The sequence below is a fragment of the Aquila chrysaetos genome, chromosome 1 (genome assembly GCF_900496995.4).
Source record: "Aquila chrysaetos chrysaetos chromosome 1, bAquChr1.4, whole genome shotgun sequence".
NCBI classification, from domain to species: domain Eukaryota; kingdom Metazoa; phylum Chordata; class Aves; order Accipitriformes; family Accipitridae; genus Aquila; species Aquila chrysaetos.
In genome coordinates this window covers 33929571-33951811 of record NC_044004.1, presented here as the reverse complement: position 1 = coordinate 33951811, position 22241 = coordinate 33929571, and the positions used below count along the sequence as shown (strand labels likewise).

Below are 22241 nucleotides of genomic sequence, written 5' to 3'. Positions count from 1 at the left end.
CAATGTTTTGGCTAAAGCTCGACTGGGTTTCTTGTGCACCTACAATAGATTTTTTTGAAATAAGAAAAATAGGTACCCAGTCAACTTACATGATCTTGCATAAACTCATAAATTGTGCCAGAAACAGCTTTAAATTGGTTTGAAGACCCTCCTTGAGTCTCTGACAACCAAGCGAGGATAATCCCCATTGCCAGATTTATCTGGATAAATGCACAATGCCAAAATCGCTCAATCCTGTATGCTCCCACTTGGTTCTGCTATTTCAATTTCTGGTATTGATTTTTCAACTAGAATCTTGTAAACTATAAACTAGAAGGTTGCTCAAGATTCCAGCCCAAAGAATGTGCATGCCTGTCTTTAAATTAAGTACTGAAGATGGCCCTTACTGCATTATTAGTCTTTGGTATTTCACTGCACTTAGATTTCACATCTTGGAAACTTTCATGTTTTCTTGGGGAGACTCCCATACCTGGAGCTTCAGTTCTCTCAGAACTTAGATAAAAGTCTGCTAAATTAACTGCTAGTCAGTCTGACTACTTCATGTGGCTGCTTAACCATACGACCAACTTATTATTCTAATTTTAGGCTGGCAGTGTCTATGGTTAGCTTTTTCCGAATATATTCTTTAACAGGCAGTGATGATACAAGTATGTCTGTCTGGATTTCTTGATTTGTGAAACTATGAATGGACAAGCTGGAGGTTGAAGCACAAGGTTAAACAGCACTAGTAAAAAGCAAGAGGACTTAAGAGCAGCAGAAAGCAAGAAACAGTAAAAAAAAAAAAGTAAGACAGTATTATTCTATTTTATTTTGGGTTTTTAGTCTCAGCCTCTGTCAGTCCTTAGTATATTCTGATCTCATATGCCCTTTTCTCATCAAATTGCTTTAATTAATAACAAACACAATGTGTGGACCGTGAAGTGTAGGCCTTTTGGAAACACTAAGAAAAAACATTAGTGTTTGCAAAGGGTCTGCTGCGTGGTCCAGCCACTAGGCTGAGGGAGAAAATTTTGAGATATTTTACTGACACGGTGGGCTGGAAGAAATCAGGTTCAAGGATGATTTTTTGAGAATTAGAATGAAGAATGAGTATGCAAACCAAGAAGGGGGGGCATTAAAAACAAAATAAATCTCCTAAATGTGTCTGTATACTAATTTAGTAATGGACAAGATGACTGTAAATGCCTTGGAAAATCCAATCAGGAGCTCACAGCATGAAAACAAAAGTGCTCCGGTAGTTAACTTGCTAGCAAATCCACTATGTGGTTGTGTCCCAGCGTGCTAGGATGCAGCTCAAATACCTCACTGCAGCATTCGCGTTTCCATCATCAGATGCTGTGTCCGTAGCAGGAACTGGTGTTGAACGGGAGCAAGATGACTCATCGCTCCTTCCTGAGCAGGGAAATGGGGAAGAGCAGGGCGAGTCCTTTCAATTATTGAGCTCTCTGCTCTCCTGAGAATTTACTGTGGAGGGCGAGGCGTGGTTTTCCATCTAAGCCCACTGTCACTGTAGAAAGCTTCTAAGTGTTTAATGTGAAACTGCAATACAGCTACTTAATACCCCTACCAGTGTGTCAGTGTCCAAATAACTGTTTAGACTGCTTAAACTGTAGTGATTAAAAAGGCATCTTTCCCATACAAGGTGAGGAATACAAATATTGCTAGTAAAGGGCTGGCCCTTTCTTCTAACCAGCCTTTCCAGCTGCAGAATAATTTCCTATAACTTGCAGCAGATGAGAGTGCATAGCATAATAATCACTCATTTTGATTAGTCCTGTGTCGGACCTTAATACATGTCTGGCTTCTGGGTGCTCATTCCCTCTTATTTTTTCTGAAGAACGGTGTATTTTACTGCTTTATTTGTTCTGCAGGCATGGAGTGGGTATTTCCACCTCTAGGACCGGGGTGCTTTTAACCAGGTGACCGAGTGCAAACGTTGGCCTGGGGTCAGGCTGTGGCAAGAGTGACCAGGGGCAAATGCGGAACCTGCTGTAAAGGTGGTTTTCCCTGCGGAAAACCAGGTGCAGGTGTGGCTCTGCCAGTGTATGAACTCATCTACCGTGGTCAGCTGTGTAGTAGTAGCTGAAGGAAAAAGTCTAAGTGATTTTTGGGCCAGTGCTTTATTTTTAGTTTTTCTAATGTATTCTAGCTGAAGGAAAGGCATGCAAAGAGAGTTTCAAGCCCTTTGCGTGCGCAGGGGCCGTGAACGCAAGCCTGGGCACTGACAGCAGCAAAGCTGCTGTATCTGTGGCTCTCCCATTCAGCTCAGGCCTCCCGTGGCTTATTTTTGCATCAACAAATTAAGCGCGAAAGCAGCGTATAGCGAGCCCGAACCTGCTAAAAATAAGCTTCATTATCCGCAGAGAAAGGCAGCGTTCCCTTTCGCGATCCCGGCTGCCGTTTGAGATCGATTGGTCTAACGTCTGGGGCTCGCCTTTCATAAAAGAAGGGCTGTGGCTTTAAGTAATCGCTGGCTGCTTGTGCCAATTGCAGAAGCTGCAGTATCTGCCGCTGTCGGGAGCGATCGGCGCGGAAGTAGGATAACCTGCGGAGGCAAGGTCCAGCTTTGGGTTGCCGCTCGGCCGTGGCCAGACCAGCCTGGCCGGCGGTACCGCCACCCGCGCATTGCCTATGAGTGCCGGGGGGCCGAGCGGGGGTCCGCCGGAGCTGGAAGATGGGCTGCTCTAGCAGCAAACTATGCCTCTATTCTCAGTGTGCTGCAGCAAGGGTAATTAGTATTTGTTTCGCAGCGCTTTTCCGACGGCAGGGAGCCGGACGGGAGCTTGGCCGGGAGCAAGGTGACAGCGCCCTGGCAGTAGGAAGCCCGGACCTTGTCACCTCCGCGCCGTGGCCGTGGGTGTGAGGCGTGCCGGTCACCGAGCCGCGGAGCAGCAGCTCTGCTGCGGCTGTGCCCCCGCTTCTCCCTGGGGTGTGGGTCTGGGGGCAGAGGGGCCTGGCCGGCCACCTTCCCCCGGCTGAGGCGCAGCAACTAGGCAAAGCCGGGAGATGGGTGCTTCTGCTTGTTTTGAGCAGACTTGATACGATTCTCTCAGTGTAAGAAACATCATCTATCTTAAAATTAAGAACCACAAGCAGTGGGGTGGGTGGTGTTCAACTTTGAACAGGGCTGTGCCTTTCCTTCATGGAAGACTGAGCATTTAGTGAAGTTTTTTGGTTTTGTGTTTGAGTGAGCCAAAGATAAGTATTTAATGCATGCCTCTTTCACATATATACCATACTTTTGTGCCCTTGACAGCTATCACTTGATTTGTTTTGGAGGCTTAATGTTGCTACACCCATCATAAAATATATAACTGATTGCTACAAAGTAGGATTTTAATTGCAGTGTTATCCTGGAAAAAGCTATTCTTTGTTTTAAATTATAACTTCCTTAACAACAGAAGAACATCTGTGTATTTTGTAACAGCAGAACTGTTATCCTAAATGATTCATATCTTGGCTTCTTGCTCCTGCCTCTTGTTTTCCTACAGAACGCATGTAAGTTAATTATTGGAAGGTGCCCTGCTCAGATCGCTAGTAACCAAATGTTTGGGATTGTTTTGTTTTTTTTTTTTTCCTCTGCAGAGGGAGGAAGCACTGAAACAGCGTAAAGAGTTATCTCAAGAGCTAGTTAACCTTCGAGGAGAACTAGGTAAGAATTTATTTTTGTATGCTTCATGAGAACAGAAATGCAGCAAAACACATCTGCAGAAAGACAGATGCCCTGGTATTGTAATGGCAGTCATTTAATTCCCTGACTGAATTCTGCTCAGATGCTTTAATCGCTGCATTTCTCTGGAGCCCTGACAGCATGACCCCAGGTTCACTGAATTCCTGGCACTGATCTGACTGCGCCTAGCAGGGCCTCCTTGCAAAACATGTGTCTGATGACCAAAGCACTCAGTTTCTTAAAAATGGGAGGATGGCTGACAGTATATATACTTCTGTTTGATCCCGAACTTATTTGTACACAGTCTTTCAGAGATTTGCTGGCAAAAATCCATAAACCTGTAAAATATACTGCACAAAATCTGCATTCTGCATTAGTGGCCTGTAGGTGAATGAGTGTAAAATTAACAGAAGGAAATGCTATCAGGCTAATGAGATTAAATCTTTGAACTCATCCTAGTGGACAGCTATAATATGAAATTGAGCTATAATGTGCAAGGGCTAGTTTTGCCAACTTTGAAGCTTGACTTAACTGCACTTAATGGTAACTTTGTATAACTTACTTGAACTCAAAGCAGAATCATCTTGTGGAGTGCAAAAAGTCATTTGCTTGAAAGTTATAGCACTTGAAAGCGAAGCTAGCATTTTATAAAAGCACACTTCTGTTATGATGAAGCCCCTTTAAAAAAATAAATAAAAAAAAAGCTTTGAAAGCAGAAGTAAAATGTGGAGCAGTTTCAGGTATGTACTTATCATTGAGAAGTTAGAAATGTTTATTTTCACATGCTTTGGAAGTTGAGTATTGTCTCAGTGCAACTTGAGCGTGAATGTAGGTCTGTTACTTGCAGGTGCTGCATTTAATGTTCAGATTTATTTTTTAGTGCTGGTTAATAAGGCAAGGGCTCCCTGGCAACTACTCAGAGTTGGAAGTGGCGGGGGGGGGAGGCGGTACCCGTGTGCCCCCAGCTGAAGCAACAGAGCACAGTTTCTCCACTTGTCACTATTTCTGTCATCCAATTTAGAGGGTTACTTTAAAATGCTACTTTCTGAGAGCTTTATTCAATGCTGCATTAAATTGCAAACATGTGAATGGGGAGTATCACAAACAGAGAAGAAAGCCTTGCAGCCTAAATAGATAGTCGAGAGTACCAAAGACACTGCAGAAATGTGTACCATTTTCTTGCTTGGAAGCTTAGTGCTAAAAAGCTGAGGCTTTTCTAGAGCTTGGTGCAGTCTGGCATCTGTCAAGCTGCAGCTTTTAACCTTCCTACTGATGGAAGTGCCTGGATTGCAGTTCCGCAGTTGTTTCAGGCAGGTCTCAGTAGGGGCTGGCTTTGAAAGAGCCGGACCTTCCTCTGCCTCTGCGTCCCTCTGTCCTGCCTTGTGCCAGCACCGCTGCCCGAGCAGCCGTGCGCAGAGTCCTGTGGTGAGCTGCCTGGGGACCTCAGCCAGCTGAAAACTAGCGCCTTGAAGTGCTGTTTTGCCAAAGCTGCCCGGCCTGGCTCAGTATGTGGCTGAAGGAGCACCGGTGCTGGAGCAGACGGGAAGGAGCAGCAGGGTGGAGGGTTGTGTCCCCCATCAGCTGCGGCCGGCACTTCTGTCACCCTGAAGTGACAACAGCAAAACTAGAGTCTTAGTGTGGAAATGGGCTTCTTGCATTCCTACAAAGTTCTGTTATAAACATTCTAGACTACACTTTTTTTTTTTTCTTTTTGTGTACATATGTGTCACTTTCTGGGCAAACCCATTTGTTTACCTTATCCTGAAAATGACTTCAGAAGGATTGCTGTTCAAGCAAGAAAGTCTCTATTCTTCTGTGTGCTTGCATCTTCAATATTATTTTTCCTTTATCAGCCTAGGTATTATGTTTGCCACTTATCACGAAAGGGAAAATTCAGCTTAGGTGGGCAGAGTGAAAGGTAGCCAGCACTTTTGGCCATTACCGCTTTTGGGGTGGGGTGTTTTGGTTTTGGTTTGGGTTTGGTTTTGGTTTTGTTTTGAAAGCTTTGTTCTCTCTAATGGTGCTTCACTCTTAAATGAGCTTCCCATAAACTTCATACCTTCCTGCTTTGATTAACAGCCTGCTGAGCTCATATGTGGGACTCCCATTGCAAGAAAATGCCCTTCAGTAGGTTGGTAACTAGAAAAAACTTCAAATGCAACTGAGTTTGATGGATCTGTGATGCCCGAGTGCACAGAGCTGTCAGCTGGGGATTCTGGCTGGTGTGCTGCTGGACGAGGTTGTCAGCCGTTCCCCTCACGGAGCTGATCTTACTGGGTCAGCTCTGCAGGAGCATCTGAGTGGCAGCCTCGGGTTCACTTCCCTTTGTAAGGTTACCAGACCATGCTTTCAGTGAAGCATTTATCTTCATGCAGCTTCTTTGTCTCAACCACGTCACACGTCTAGCCTGTTTGTACTTCTCTCTGCAGCATGTAAAGGGAGTGGATTTAATCACAGAAATGAAAAATGACACAGGTCTTCAATCCCATCTGTCTTCAAAAAGATTTGTTTCAAAAATAAAAATTAAGAAAAATAAATAAGCCAGCCAGACCTCACTTGTTGACAAGGTGTAAGAAAAGTATTCTTGTAACAGTAGCTTTAGCTGAAAATAATCTATTTAAATACACACCTGCTAATCAGCTTTCTAGTGCCACTGTTAAATGGATATAGCTGAACTTAAGGTTTCCATAGGCTATGTTGACATTAAGTACTGCGAATTTTGATTCGCAGTATGATCTAGGCATGGATTGGCTCAAAGTTAAGTACAGTTTGAGTCTTACTTTGGCCATGTGGACATGTGTACGTGTTTCCTGGAGCCCCAGCTTCTGTGTTTTTAATGCCTGTTGTTTTGCAGTTTGGGAGCAGGCAGACTAGGAAGAGGAACCAGGTGTGCCCAGCTCAGTGTAGTTTGTGCCCTGCATACTGCTGAGTCTGAGAGGAACATGAAGTCTCTTGCAGCTTGCACCCTGCACAGTTTGGATTCCTCAGTTTCTTCCTTTAAAATTTTATTGTGCGTGCTCCCAAGCTCCTTGATGTACCTTGCAAAAAAACAAATTGGCTTGCTGTCAAATTTCCCATTTTGCCGGGTTATTCTGCATGAGCCTTTCTACCAAAACACCTTTTTGTTTAATGATTTAAATACGCATTGTGATCCCAGATCCTGCCTTTGGCAGTGACCATGTGGCTGCATAGAGCGTGGGGTGGATGGTTACCAGACACTGCTTTCTGCTCTCAGTAGCTGGGAACGCGTTGTGAGGGTTAGGAATGATGATGTGTTTGGGGTCAGGCTTTTCCAAAGGAGTTAAAATTCATTAACAGTCAGGTTCTGAACTTGGGTTTCCTTAATCTCCAGCCACAAAGACTAAACTTTGTTATTTGAATGTAAATGCCTTGGTTCTGGGGCCTGGCGCAGGTACAGATGTCCTGTTTGTCACCTGTCTCCCATCTTATTAAGATGCAAGCTAGTGTGTGAATTATTTCTAGCTACCCGTTTAATTAGGTAAGTAGAAATTGCAAGAGCTGCATATTTCTTCAGAGGTACGAAACGCCTCCTCTAAATTAATTGCACTCCACATTGTTTCGGAGCCTCTTTGCAACTGTGGTGGACGTGATCCAGCTCAGTCCTGCTACAAACCTGCAGGTGCAAAGCTGACTCAGCCTGCGCCCGCCTTGGCTCTTTGAAAATTGCCATTCGTGAGCCTTTTTCAGTGGTCTGGAAAGGCTTCCATGTATCCTGTACAGCCAAATGCCTTACTCCTCTCTCTTCCCTCCATTTGTGGCATTGCAATTGATAAACGGTATTTTCTTCAAAATACCTTTGTGCTATTTTTTATTAATAAATGACCTTAAAAATGTTTTAGAGGTTGGGATAAAAAAAGACTATTGTGTTTTACAGATGGATGGAGTGAATGTGATTTGGTTTTCAGGTTTTGGTAAGCCTTAAAAATACTTATTAGTAGGTAGACATTTCTGTCAATCATTTGGGGCAGGGTCTAACTTGCCACGAGTTGCATGCTTGCCTGCCTGCTGACACTGTAGTGTTTGCAGCATTAGAGTATAGGAACTTACTTCCTGGCAGATATCTGAATGCTTCACATATGTATTCAACCATACCTACTTAAATGTAGCTTAAAGCATGCTTTTTTTGGTCTACCTGCCTCATTTCAGCTTGCCCAAGAACAAAAATACGAAATGTGGCTTAACACACTGTACTGTTAGTCTCGTTATAGAAGTAACACCAAGAAAACCTTGGTCATAAACTCGGAAGCATGTTTGGGTAGAAGAATTTCCAATATTGAAAATTAACTAATTATTGGATAACAATTTTAAAAAAATACTATATAGAGAAGGAAATGAGCCTTTGTGTCTACAATAGACTTGCTGATCGACGGAACATATACAATAAATAGATGTTGCAATGTGAAATATAAAGTTAGAGCAATAAAGTGTTATGTACCGTGACATTACACCATGCTAACTACTTGATGTTTTCTGGTAGTTATCCCCTTTTCACATCCCCCACATCTATTAAAATGCTGCTAGTTTACTGTCCTAGTGACCTCTGTTTCAAAATGTCAGATAGTCTAATGGGTTCTCATAAATCGTACCTAGACCAGTGAGTGACTTAGACAATTTTATGAAGATAACTTTTGTTTCAAAACAATTTAATTTAGGATTAAAAAAAAAAAAAGATCTGTTGTGTTTTATCTTCTTAGAGCTATGGTTATCGTGACTTTTAGCAGAATATAAGTTGAAAAATTATTTTATGTAAGCATTTTAGCCATAAGGACCGAATTGGATGATAAATTGTTTTAGAATGAGAAAAAATAAATTTTGTAAGAAGGAGATATTGCACAACTTAAGGTCTTATCTCTTGGCTACTTTTACTGAAAATATGAAATAGATTTTTTGGGGATACTACAAAATAAGGTGACTTTTCTAGTCTTCTCCTTCAGCTGATGCTACTGTTCATGTGGTTTGGATCTGCTGCCGTTTGCACAGTTGCAGGGAGTTACCACATGCCTGGTTCTCTGGACTTCTGTTTTGCAGGCATTTCTTTTATAGTTCTGGCACACAGAAAGCTTTGCAATGAAATACCCAAGATGCAAGTGGCCATTGTTAAACAGATGAATATTAATTTTACATCAGTAAAAATCAGTATTTCTGATCTGAAGATATGCTTTAACCAAATCATAGAAACTTTCTGATTGCCAGAGGTCATGGTTCTGCCCAGAAGAACCAGACTCTTTGTTTATAAGAAACAAGTGTTAAGAAGCCTAAAAATACAGATTAATCTTGCTCCCTGTTGTAATAATACAGGGAGAGACAGTGTTGCATGATTGGGAGGAGAGGCTGAGACCACCAAGTGGGGGAAAAATACTAATGGCTTTGAATAAAGAAGTAAATCTTGCTTCTGGCTGCTAAGTACACCATTCCATATGCTCTATCCTTAAAGCTTAAAACTGTTTAGTGTTACAGATAAGACTGAACAAACTTAATGGACAAATTGATGGAGCATCTTTTCAGCTCTGTGGCTTGATTTTTCTCTCAAATGCTGTTGGACCGTTTGTCTCCTGTTGTTTTTTGCTCAAGGTCTGTGGTCTGTTATAATGCATGGCATAATGAAGATGTAGAATTGTGGAGGGAAGTGCTTTAAGAAGGGAGAGGAAGCACAGTAGTTGTGTGCAAAAGCTCTGAAGCATGCCCTTCAAGTGTCTCTGAACAGTCAAGAGAAGTCAAAATAGATATTTTTGTGTGTGCTTCTCCTGGAAGTGCACATGTTCCAGTTACAAATTTTTCTTCAAAATTAAGCACTAGTTCTATGAGACAACTCTTAAGTTGAGTAGCCACCCAGTTTGGTTAGTCAGGAGTTTTGCAGCATCTCCTTGCAGTGGATGTGTGGTCAAACTAAGAAATTAGTTGCCTTTTTATGGCTTGTCCCTTTCTTAAAACAAGGCAGTGTACAGTCATAAAATACGTGACTCAGTCTGGAGATGGGTAGGGCTGCACAAAATACTTGCTGCAGACACTTGAATCTGGAGTATGGGGACAAACTTTGCTTTACAAGGACTTCTCATAATTTCAAATTGGTAATTCTTGAGTCGGTGCTTTTGCTGAAACTTCACACGCACAGTTTCTTGCACCACCATGATACTGGGAGCTCACTGGTGGTGTGGTGGTTCTGCTCCTGGTTTGGATGGCAAGGATTCAAGTCAGGCTTGCGATCTGCAAGGAAGCATTGCAGCCTCCAGCTTTGTGGAGGCCAGACATTACCTTGAAGGTAGCACAACATTCAATGCAAATGCAAGTTTTAAAAGTTTGTCTTTGCCTTTGTAACATTAGTCTTCTCATAAATCTGAACTGCAGGCGGGCTGAGAACTGATGTGTCTATTTTCTTTGACAAAGGTGTGGTTTGCTATTTGCCTTTTTTTTTTTTTTTTCCTGAAGTGTTTTGCATCATCTGAAGTTCTGTGTGCTGACATTTAAAGATAAGACAATGATAGGCAGCACATTCTTTCAGCTAAATGGAGGCAAGCGAATGGCTCTGGCCTTACAAATAAAGAATTGGATGATTGCTTCTTCTGAAGCATCTCACATGAGGCATGTGTGTTGCCTGCCTCTCAGCTATACCCCTCTTACTCTGCTATAGATGGTGAGATCCATTCTGCGTGTGGTTGGTTGGCTCTGTAATGTCTCCATTTGGCTTGCTGCCTGGTTCTCTGCATTACAGAATAATGTCCTCTACCTGTGATGTTTCCTCATCCCCCAGAACGTGAGAATGCAGAGCATATATATTCAATAACTTTATGCCAGTGCAATGTGATAGAAGTGTGAATGCTAATTTTTTCTTTTTTTTTTTTTTTTTCTTCTTCTTCCAAAGGGGAGCAGTTATAATAGAAGTTTGTGGAAGGAATAAAGATAGGGAAATAAAAACATTTCTTGGTGGTGGTATAGAAAGTATAGAAAGCTGTGAAATCTGCTTGGGTTGCAGAGAATGTTGTGGTACATTTCAGTTGAGCCTTTAGTTGCATCGTTGCCAGTCATGGGATGAACAGCTTGGCTTACGTCTGTCCTGATCAGCAGATCTTTCACAGAGACCTAGCGCAGAGCTAAGCCTGCTGTTAAAACTCATTCAGGTAGGCACACACGCAGATTGATTTCCATGCAGTACAGCTCACTCTCTTACGCTTTTTAGTTCAACTGCAGGTTCCAAGTGATGGCAGCAGGGCCAAGACTTCTTTACAGTTTCCTTAAAAGAGAGTGCAAGTATCGTTCATCGAGTTACTCGCTTGCTCTTAATGAGCTGTAGCAAAGAGGGAATCTGAGAAGCGTGTAACTTGAGGCACTGTGCCGGGGCAGGCTGCTTTCCCTAGAGCCGAGCCCAGTACTGCTCTGGGAATCGGTCCTTGAAGATACTGTAATTTATGTATCTTAAGGCTCAAACACAGCTGTGAGGAGAATTTCTTATATTGCCTGTACAAAAATCCCTGAATCTTCCCATGCTTCTACATAGAGTTTATACTGTTTGGGCAGTGTGCCAAGCACACTTCTGAATTTGATTAAAGATCAAATTAATGTTTTACTTTATTTTTCTCTTTAAGTAGACACTCATCTGACCTAATTTATTTTAAACCAAAGCACTAGAGTCTGTATAGAAGCAGTTTTGTTTAAGGTCAGTGACCACACACTTGGGTTAGAGGTCCTGTTTCACCTTGCTTCCAGGCTTTGGGTGCAGCTGAACTGCAGAAGGCGCTTGCTCCAGTCATATTAACAGCAGGAAAATGACTCCTCCTATTTGGGCCTGCCTGCCTGGAGTTGGGAATGCTAAATTTCAAACTCAAAAGTACAAGTTACTAACTTCTGTTTTGCCTTTTAATCAGCTGTAACTATGGGGAGACAAACCTAGGTAGTCTTCTTAGCTGACCTGTGTTAATATAAATGTAAAGAGAATTACACAGCATTTCTTTCTGTGTTCTTAATGCTCTGCACTTTCTGCCTGAAACTGTTCTGTATCTTGCATATTTAAATATCTTGGGCATATGCATATTAGCAGTACGTTTCAGATTGGATGCTCTGTATTGCTCTGTATCGGGCAGTCCATGTCAGGCTAGAATTGCTTCTCTGCTGCATATCTGAGTGAGAGTAACATGTTGAATGGATGGTCTTCAGGATATTAAGACTTTCAAATTTAGCTAAGTGGTTTATATATCAAGGAAAGTACTCTGACAAATATGCTACTGAAATGGGATCAAATTAGATGAAGTAGCAAATCCAATTAATTTTTTTATTGGAGCACTCCAGTGTCTCTTGTGAGACATTCATTCTTCTATGTCATGACAAACTGTCACACTTGTGCTTTCTATATGGGTTCCTGGCTTAACAAGATTCAATTAATTCGCAGCATAAGAAACACTGAATTCAATACTTTTGCAAAGATCTTTTCATATGTCCTTGGAGGTGGCACTCATTTAATGGATAAATTATATTTGTCTTTGTATAATCGTGTTGCTGTGCAGAGTGTTCACTATTTTTAATACTTGTAATGAAGACAGTGAAATTAGCATTGAACTTGATCCAATTACCGTGTTTTCTTTTGACATCTTTAGTAACCACTTCTGCAGCTTGTGAGAAATTGGAGAGAGACAGGAATGAACTGCAAGTTGCTTATGAAGGGTTTTTGCAGAAGTTAAACCAGCAACATCACAATGATTTAGCTGAGCTGGAGGAGAGGCTTAAACAATTTTACACTGCAGAATGTGAGAAACTCCAAAGTATCTGCATTGAAGAAGCTGAAAAGTACAAAGCGCAACTCCAGGAGCAGGTTTGTAACATTCGAAGTAGAAATGTTCTCTAGCAATTGCTTTCTGCTACAAATGAGCCTTCAGAGAATCCTGGGGTTTGCTGATAATGGCGTTACTGTATCTAATGTGAAACTCCACTTCATTGCAACTGTAAAAATGTTACTACACTAAGCTGTTCAGATCTTAAGCTCGTGTTTAAATGTGGTGGAGACTCCTTGTGTTCTGCAAACTTCAATGACTTCTAGATCTCCACCAGATATTTGAGGCAACTTGTGTTTCAAGATGTATAGAAACGCACCTGGCCTGCAATCTTGCTTTGCAACAACTCCATGAGCGCAACAGATGCATACGTCATCCTGTTGGTAGTGGTAAACTGTAAGGCATTGTGCTCATCTATTAAGTCTTGTATGTGGCTTAGCTTCTTCTGTGACCATCTGTTAAGTGCTACCTAGACCATTTAAAAGTAGTCAACGTACTGCATAAAGCCATTGGAACAATACTTTAATCAAGGGTTAAGTTGACACATGTAAGGGGGGAGAAAAATCATGTTATCATATTGCAGGTGGACAACTTAAATATCACACATGAAAACTTTAAGCTGGAACTTGAAAACAGCCACTCAGAAAAAGTAGAGGAGCTGAAAAAGGAGTATGAATCCTCTTTTTCAGGCAAGTATTTTGTATTCAAGTACATACGCTATAGTACTGCTACTTACACAAGTGTTCTCATCAATATGTCCAATTCATTATTCTTGGTGGTCAGCTATCTTTATAAACATTGACTGAATTCCTTTTTTTGGAACTGAACAAGTCTCATTTTACATACAGAAATAACCATGATCCCATTGTAGTTGAGTGAAACTTTTTTAAAACAGTTTAAGAGTGGAGATGACCTTTTTCAGTAAAAGATGTCTGAATTGCAGTATGCCCTCAAAATCTCAAGTTAATGAGAAATTGCTCCCACCCCCCTAGTTCTATAAGGAGCACCTCAAAATTGAAATTGAGGCCAAGTAGGGTTTTGTGCTTTCCAGACTGACATGGGAATGTTGAGAAATATTATACACTGCTTACAGTATACTGGGACAAAGGTTGTTCTTCAGGGAGTGGGTGGTGAGTGTGCTCAGTTTTAAATGGCATTGCATCTAATTGATTTAAGTGATGATGATTTCCATCCTCCCTCCAACTCCACTTGATAGCCAAGTTTCCAGTGATACTTTTGTGTCATTAAAACTGGTGATGCTTCCACTGCAATCAAAGAGCAAACTCCTCTGTGTGGCATCTCCAAAGAGGAAAGGAGATGTTTTTCTAGAAGCTTGTAGAAGACACAATTTCAGTTTTTGCTGTGTTTCCCTTCAGAAACTGAGCTTTTGAGTGCTCAATTCATCCATTTTGTTCCATGTAGATGAATGCTTTCAAAACTGATGTGCTGTCAACTAATGAAATAGATATGCAAGGGGACAATCAACAAATCTGAAGCAGCAATAAATCCGATACTTTGTACATGCTTTAGATCAGTTGATGATAAATGTTCTTTCCGTGTGGTCACTGCCTCTGCATCTGTGCATATGTGTATTGGCTGGCTTTTTGTGCTGCTGCTTTTCAAAAAGAATTTTCATGTCTTACACAGTATTAAAAATCTGCAAAAATAATTTGTTGCAGAGCTCAAGAGTGCCCATGAATCTGAAAGGAAGTCACTTGAAGATTCCTTTAAAGAGAAGCAGGAATGGCTAGAGGTTTGTTAAGCGTTGGGGTCATTACTACAGTCTAAAACTTAAAAGGCAGTTTGGAGATGTGCACTGAATTCTTTGCCTAACTATACCATATCTTTCATTTCAGAAAAAAATTGATGAATTAAAATGTGAAAATGACTCTCTGAGTGAGAAGTTGAAATTAGAAGAACAAAAACAAATAGCCAAAGAAAAAGCCAATCTTGTAAGTCTTGATCTTCAAAAGTAATGCACATGAACAGATCTTGTAAGCCCGGGTTTGTTTTATTGCATAGTATGAAAAGTTTGCAATCAAGCCTGATGGGGCTCCCATACTTGTTAACTTTTTATGTAAATGGCTTGCTTGCCAGAAGTTCTTCTCAAGCACTACAATGTTATGTATTAACCTTACCATTATAAATTTATAAAGCTGTTGAGTATCTAAGTCCATGGTGTAAGTTATAGCCCAAGTTAAATTGAAGACCTTTGTGTATACAAAAGTTGTACCATAGCTTTCTTCTGGACAGTTGATAAATGTTCTAATCCCGCTATGATTTGTGTGGGCTTACGTCACTACCACAAAACTCCCTTTTCGAGTCTTTAATGCATTTATTCAAACACTGATTCATACTTGTTGATGATTTATCCTTCAGATAAACTTTTATTTTGTCCTGCCTTTCCTCCAAAGGCTGCTGTTATCTGTGATGCTCCTGGGTTAGAAATGTGCTCTGACAGAATTTTTTCATGCACTGGGAGGGTTAGATACAAACATGCTTAATCTTTCTGGTTACCTGGAAATAACTGGAATACCAGTGTATTGCTCATCCCACAGAGAGAAATTCCACACTTACTTAAAAACTCACTTGGGATGCTTTTAGTAGAAGTTGCCCTAGTTTTCATGGGAATTTAATTTATTTTTTTCTCTCTTACTGCTTATTCTAGTGGCAGGACAGAGCTGCCACAAGAAGAACGTGCAACCACAATATGTTGCTGTGGTTGGGAGAGATGATACCAAAGAGAACATGTTGTACACTGCACTTGGGAGTCTGAACAGTATTCCACAGGCATGCTCAGATGTTTAATTTAAAGGAGCAATAGTCAAGTGCCTTTACATAGCTGCAAATGCACTTTGCATCCTGACAGCATAAGACACATCACAAGCTTGAGGCTTCTGTATGGAAAAATACTGATTTGACCCAGTATATTCTTCTGTACTAAACACAAATTCTGCACTATCAGAATTCCCATTAGTCCTTTGAAGACAGAGGTGTATTTCCAACTCTCCAGTATTATTTAGATAATGTCACTTGATACTCCCAGCTTTTTTGCTAAAATCTTATGTGGGCCTTTCAGTCGTCTTATCTGTCTCTGTGGTCTACTATGAGTAGCTAATGAGGTGGCTCAGATTTAACTTTAAAAAGACATTTTAAGATCATTGGAGCAGAGCAGGGAAAGAAAAAAATTAAATTTTGAACATAGTGTAAGCTGCACTTAAACTTTTCAGGATCACTTTTCTCTCTACCTTCTAGATTCCATGTAAAGCCACAAAAAGGAGGAATGAAGTTCAAATTGTCTGCTTCCTCCTCTGAGGCAGCACAGCACACCCCACCCTCGCATGGCCTTCTGTTCAAAAGTAGAAATTAAACAAGGACCACTAATGCCACAATCCTTAAAAACAGGCAGGAGAATGAAATGTGTAGGTGATGAAGCCCTTGTTACCTGCAAAATGTACTGGCTCTGTCCTTGTGGCACTGCGCCCCACAAAACCGCAGGCATTGCCCTCTGAGTCTGAGGTTTCTGACATGGCAGTGAAGCTGTTACTCAATGCGGTACACCACTGCTCTTACCCAAATATGCTAAACCAAGTTTTGTTTGTTTTTAAAGATAAACTTAGTTACACAACGCACTTAATCATTGATTGATTTCTGTTTGTATTCCACTCAGACTACCTGGAAGTGGACTGAGACTTGCTTTATTTTTCCTATTTTTGCCTGTGACTTTGCCTTTGAAATGCAGAGAGCATGTTTTACTCTGCAGTGTTTGAATGGTTCATTACTCTGGAAGAGAGTTTCTTGAGGAAACCAGATCTGACCCTGCCCTGTCCCCTTCCTGGTCTCCCTTCCACCTCCTGGAAAACAACAAAAATAGAAAAAATAAAAAAGAAAGTCTTAACTTGCTGTATTGTAGATAAGACAGGGATGTACAGCAGTGCAAGATTTTTTTATGTGCAATTGCATTGTTAGGCTTTAAGAAGAATGTAAACCTGAAAATTTCTGATTTCTGCTTATGAATCAGCTACCTTTCGACTCAAAACAGGGAAAATCAGCTACAGTCAAGTTCATAGCTTTAAATTTCTGGTGCTTTTTTAACTATTCCAGCATCTGAAAACTCTTAAATGTTTACTCTAATTATCTCTTGGGATGGGTTATGAGTAATATGAAATAAATTTTGGAACTCCTAGCCTTAAAGGGAGCCTTTGGGCACTCCTGCAAAACAGGTTTCGCTGTGACAGCTTTAGTGCCTTCCTTTGACTCACAAGGGTTTTTCACGTTTGTGCGTAGAGTGTTTTCTGAACAGCTTGTCAGGAAAACTGCAACTGTCCACCTACACTGAAGGACAAACAAAATCAGAGGAGAAAGTGGTATCAGCTCTTTTATTTTTTTATTTTTTTTTTAAATTCTAAACTGTCTGACTTTATTTCGCTTAAAACAAGAAACTGTCATTACCATATGTATTCTCGTGCTCTTTCTAAATAGCAGAGAAACACTTAAATTGTTCCTGAAATTCAGGGTACTAAGCAAACTTTGTGGAAATCTTTCAGAAAAACCCACAGATTATGTATCTGGAACAGGAGCTGGAAAGTTTGAAAGCAGTGCTGGAGATCAAGAATGAGAAACTCCATCAGCAGGATATAAAGCTAATGAAGATGGAAAAACTGGTGAGTTTTCCTTGGGGTCTGGCAGGTTTGGACTGTGTCTCTGGGTTATGTTCTGATAACGAACTTGGGCTGGTCAGACTTAATGTGCAAGGTTTAATTTTTTTTGTTTAAAAGGAAACACAAAATGATGATGGGACACGCTTACATTGCAGGTACAATTATATCTACATTGGGCTGTAATGTAAAGAGGGGGAAGGAATCACCAGATGCTGTGAATGACCTTTTAACCTCTTAAGACAACTACTGGTTTGCATAAACTATTGCTAAGTTAGTACAGGGTTATCTGGGAGCCTCTTCCACATTTCCTTTCCTCTTCCTTTCCTCTTGTCCCCCATCCCCCAAAGTAAAAATCCTTACCTGCTGTGTTTGCTTGAGTGTTACAGAAGATGGACTGCACTGGCAGGAAATCATTAACATGGAAATGATCCTAATTAAACAAGAAGGGATCAAATATGGAGTGCAATAAATGTCTTCATGTAGAGTTGATTAGCTAAGGTCAATCATTTGAGCTATTATCTTTAAGCTACTTGTTTAGCTGTGTGGATTTGATCCTGATCTGTGCATAATTCCACATGAAAAGGCAATTTCAGGGGCAGAACTTGTAATTACTTAGCATGCTCTTATCTGTGGCAGGACAGGGTCCTTATCCTGGGTGGGGCCTTTGAACACTGTTGTAATACTTACTTAAGCAAGATTTTAATGAGGAAGGATAGAAAGAGGTTTGGATACAAAGGAATACATTCATGTCAGTTGTTCAGTATTGTACAGCGCCATATGTTGCCCTGGTCTACAATTACTAGTAAATTACTAGTAAGCCTTCATCCTTCTTGACAGACATTGGCTGCAGTATAGAAGCCCTTGGACTATCCAACCATTTAATCACTGTTTTTCCTTAACTTCTGATAACATCCTGCAGCAATGAAGCAGAATGAGGACAGTAACAGGGAGAGCTGTTTACACAGGGGAGCTCTTGAATTTGTCACATTAGCATGTTATTTCTAGACAGTCTTCTGTCTGCAACAGCTTCTAAAACTGCTGCCCATCACTGGCAGAAGTTACTAGAACGTGCTGGTTAACTAGTAGATCCCTTATCCAGTGCTCCTTTGTTGGCATCTAATCAGCACACCTGGCAAAATGCCAGTGTTACACAAGGATAAGGTAAGTGGGATCTATTTGACTATTATACAGTATTAAGTCACGATAGCAGGTCAGTCTCACATTACTCTAGGTTTTTGCACTTACTGTAACAAGGTCTGCAAACTCCAGATTCTGAATGTCTGTGATAGCTCAGTCAGTATCTCGATGACTGCATGTAACTGTGACCTTTTTTCAAAGCTGGAGACCAACACAATCCTAACGGATAAATTAAAGAAGGTTCAGCAAGAAAATGAAGAATTAAAAGCTCGGATGGACAAACACATGGAGCTTTCAAGGTAAAAAATATCTGTGGACTTTTAGATGTTCTTATGAACCAGGGGAAGGTGTTCCTGTGACGAGAAAGAAAATTCTGAGTAAATATTAGTGACTGGGAATTTGTAGTACTCTGTAAGAGAACACAGCCCTTTCTTCTCCACTTGTGTATCTGCAAATGTGCATTCCTATGTAGAAGAACAAGCAGGAACAGATTGCAAGGGGGAAAGGCTCAGTATGTTCTTCAGTGCTTCAAAACAGTATTTCAGGGAAGAAGCAGCAACTCAGAAATATTGTATGATACATTGGCTCTTTCATTATTACTGGCTTGTGAGCTAAACCTGGTTTTACTTTTAACCACTTCAGTTGAGTGATTTGTCCCCAATTTAGATGAGTGAAAAGGCCAGTGTGTTTTATATAGCAATAATAGTGATATTTAACATGAATAAAATGGGCCTGAGGTTCTCCTAACTTCAACTCTTGCTTAAATGGATGGGCAAACTCTTCCAGGTTGAAGGAAACTACAGAAATGCAACTTCTATGTAGAGCTTAGCCTGCAGCAAGACCCAAAGGCTCCAGCATGGCCATTTAAAAACATCTGTCATGTAGGACAAACATCATGTCAAGTAGGACAAGTCTTACTTTTCAGATGCTTTTTCTGGCCTTTAGGGATTTTTCTTATTGGGACTGCCTCCTGTTTTCTGCAAGCTACCAGTTTAAATCCAGCAGGGATGAGAACAGGCTATATCCTCCTTTTAAGGAAGCAATTTAGTTGTAAGCCAAGTAGGGATTTATGCAATTTCAAACCTTTCTTTAAGTTCAGTACTGTAGCCTCCACCTTGGGTTATGTGTTCTGACATAAATCTTATGTTTGCAGGCAACTTTCTACAGAGCAAGCTGTTTTACAGGAGTCGCTAGAGAAGGAATCAAAAGTAAACAAACGCTTGTCAATGGAAAATGAAGAACTTCTGTGGAAGTTGCACAATGGTGACCTATGCAGCCCAAGAAAACTGTCTCCCAGTTCTCCATCCGTGCCTCTGCAGTCCCCAAGAAATTCTGGTAACTTCTCGAGTCCTGCAGTATCACCGAGATGACATCTCTTGAGAGAAAGAGGGGATTGCATTTCATTTGCAATCTGCAGAACCAATCCTAACTTAATCACAGGAGCAAGAGCTATATTAGCCGAGTATGACAGCTAAACATAACTGGAAACTATTTGGTGCAAAAATGGTGATAAAGAGACTGAGAATATGGGAGTAAGACAATTGCGTTGCTCCTTGCAAAAGGACTTGTTTATGACCTCTATGGACATTGTTGCACAAAGCACTTACAGAGCAAGGAAAGACTTGTTCGTTGCCTTTTCACCTAACTATAAGACAAAGCTCAGGGGCTTAGAGATAAAGATCACAACCTTTATAATATGTTCCTTATCACAGACACTTTTTTTTAAGGCTGTGTGTATGCGTGTGTGCGTGCGTGTGCTGTGGATGGAATGGATGTAACACACAGTGCGTGTGTCTAATGCTGCCTTCTTTGCTGTGTACATAATAAAGGATAAAAGCTGAAGACTATATATTGACATGTACTTCCTTAATAAAGTTGTCAGTACGCATGCTTTTAGCAAAGAGTACACTCACCTGGGAATGAGGATAAACTGCCGCTAGTACTATAGGTTAGTTTCCTTCATCTTTCTGGCTTCAGTTCAGTAAAAAAAAGGCAGGAAAAGCTTTGTCAACTGACTCGCTAGTGTCTTGGCTGACCTGAGTATGCAACTTAACTTTGAATTAATTTTAAAAACAAACTGAATTGCAGCCATATTTTGCATGGATTCCTGGTTTAGTATCCCTGCACTGCACAACTCTGCCATTTATGAGATGTTTTTTGCAGGATACAGTGGATTTTGGCTTTTGAGTCAGCAGGGTTGCAGTCAGAACCACAGCAGCCCTCAAGGTCAGAAGTTATTAGCTGAGCTGCAGGTTTAGAAACCTAGACCTGTCCTCTTACCTGCTGAAAAGGAATCACTGATTTCCCCAAAACAGCATGTCCGTTGCTGAGATTGTCTGCCAAGTATAAACTAGATGTAGATTTGAAAGCCAAAGAGAAAAATGCAATAGTCATTAGGTGCATTCTTAACTCAGTTCTCAAGAAGAATCTTAAGTAATTTGTGAATTCTGGTGTATCTGGTGACACACTTTGCCTTTTTAAGCATTAACATTTGTATTAACATTTGTATTGACATTCTTCAGGGTTGGCTAAATTCACCTGAGGGGGAATGTGGTAGCTGTGTATTTATCTTGCTAATTGTGCCATACCTTCCCTCTTAGACTGCAGGATATCAGTGTTCTGCCAGTTCATTTGGCAAAAGATCCCTTACAAGAGATTCTGTAGAGTAGGGAAAAAAAAAAAATTGTCCTGGCTGCTGGAACTGGAGGCTGAGGGTGTCAGTGTTTCTGGAAATGTCATATGCTGAGCTTCAGCTTCAACAAGGTAATTGGGTAGCCTTGCTACACCCCTGGTCAGACCTGTTTAAGGTGTCTACATTGTCCCTACTAAACACAGGTTCAACTTCCAACTATTATTACAAAACACTACCTATGCTTGCAATAGCTTGGGTTTTACAGTACCACTTCCAGGACCATTGTTACACTACTGTTCAGCTAATGCTGTTAGCTATACTGGTAACTGTTATGGTAAATTGTGTCTGCTGAGTTTCCCTGTGTGTTTCAGTAGCTTGGGGACAGGAATCAAAGGGATGGAAAGTGTTTCGGGAACTCAACTGGAGAACCATTTCAAACCATATTATCCCAAACTTGAAAAATCTTGGCTAGTAATGAGGAACACAGACATAAAAACAAGACTGTTAACAGTGCTTATACAGTAAGTAAACTTGTAATATACTTACACTTGTGATTGACTATTTCATTAAATTTACTTAATTTTCCATAAGTGTACAGGTTAAGGGTGCCATTTCTATGGAACATTATGCTCTCTCTTAATCCTCTTTAGGGTACTGTATATACCACTTGTTTGTGGTGTCAGTACTTAAAGTGTTTTCTAGGGGTTTCAAATTTAGCTATGAAAATCCTCTGTGGGCTAAAACTTGGATTAAAGTATATCTTGGAACATTCTTATTTTCTATGGTCAAAGAGATTTGATCACATGTATTTGACCTGAATGCTTAAAAAATAAATTTTTTGTACTGATTGAAGGTTTTTTCTCCTGCTTGTATTAGTCAAATGATCTTTAATCTAAGGAGGAACATTCCTCCAAATACTAAAAACTTAGTACTTGCTCAGCACAGCAGAGCAGCAATAGTGAAGCTTCACTGCACAAATTATTAATGTTCAGCTAACCCTTGGAAAATTTTAAATCTACCCTTACTACTCTAATGTAGGTAGAAGCTACACAGAGCTTGCTTGTGATTAATAGTGATTCAGTTTGAGTTGGCTGTTTGTTAAAAAAAAAAAAAAAAAAAAGAGAGAGACTGCAGATAACATACAGAACTAGCAATAATAAAATACTTGAGTGCAGTTGGCTTAATATAGGGACCCAATGTACATATGCCTGGTAAAGGCATCCTACAGGACTCCTCTTATTAAAATGCTCACCTTAGGAAATTTTGTGTGAGAAAAGCCACCTCGAGTTTAGCAATCTAACAGATCATGTCACAAGAACAGTTGCAATGTTAATGCCTCAAATAAAATGTGCAAGAAGAGT

At 40.6% G+C, this 22241-nt stretch overlaps 1 protein-coding gene across 9 annotated transcripts in view; it reads left to right on the top strand.

Annotated features, from left to right (window-relative positions):
• The window catches only part of MTUS1 (microtubule associated scaffold protein 1), a 130131-nt gene extending 108399 nt beyond the window's left edge, over positions 1 to 21732 (top strand). For 8 of the 9 annotated variants that reach the window (XM_041126828.1, XM_041126831.1, XM_041126829.1 and 5 more), the window contains 8 exons: positions 3586 to 3652; positions 12277 to 12491; positions 13034 to 13139; positions 14130 to 14203; positions 14307 to 14402; positions 16998 to 17114; positions 18450 to 18547; positions 19402 to 21732. In XM_041126828.1, the coding sequence (XP_040982762.1) occupies positions 3586 to 3652; positions 12277 to 12491; positions 13034 to 13139; positions 14130 to 14203; positions 14307 to 14402; positions 16998 to 17114; positions 18450 to 18547; positions 19402 to 19618 (990 nt within the window). In that variant the 3' untranslated portion in view covers positions 19619 to 21732. Of the gene's footprint in view, positions 1 to 2517; positions 2729 to 3585; positions 3653 to 12276; positions 12492 to 13033; positions 13140 to 14129; positions 14204 to 14306; positions 14403 to 16997; positions 17115 to 18449; positions 18548 to 19401 lie in introns of those variants that run through there. The other variant, XM_030034282.2, reaches the window with a different exon arrangement.
• Positions 21733 to 22241: the final 509 nt, after the last annotated feature.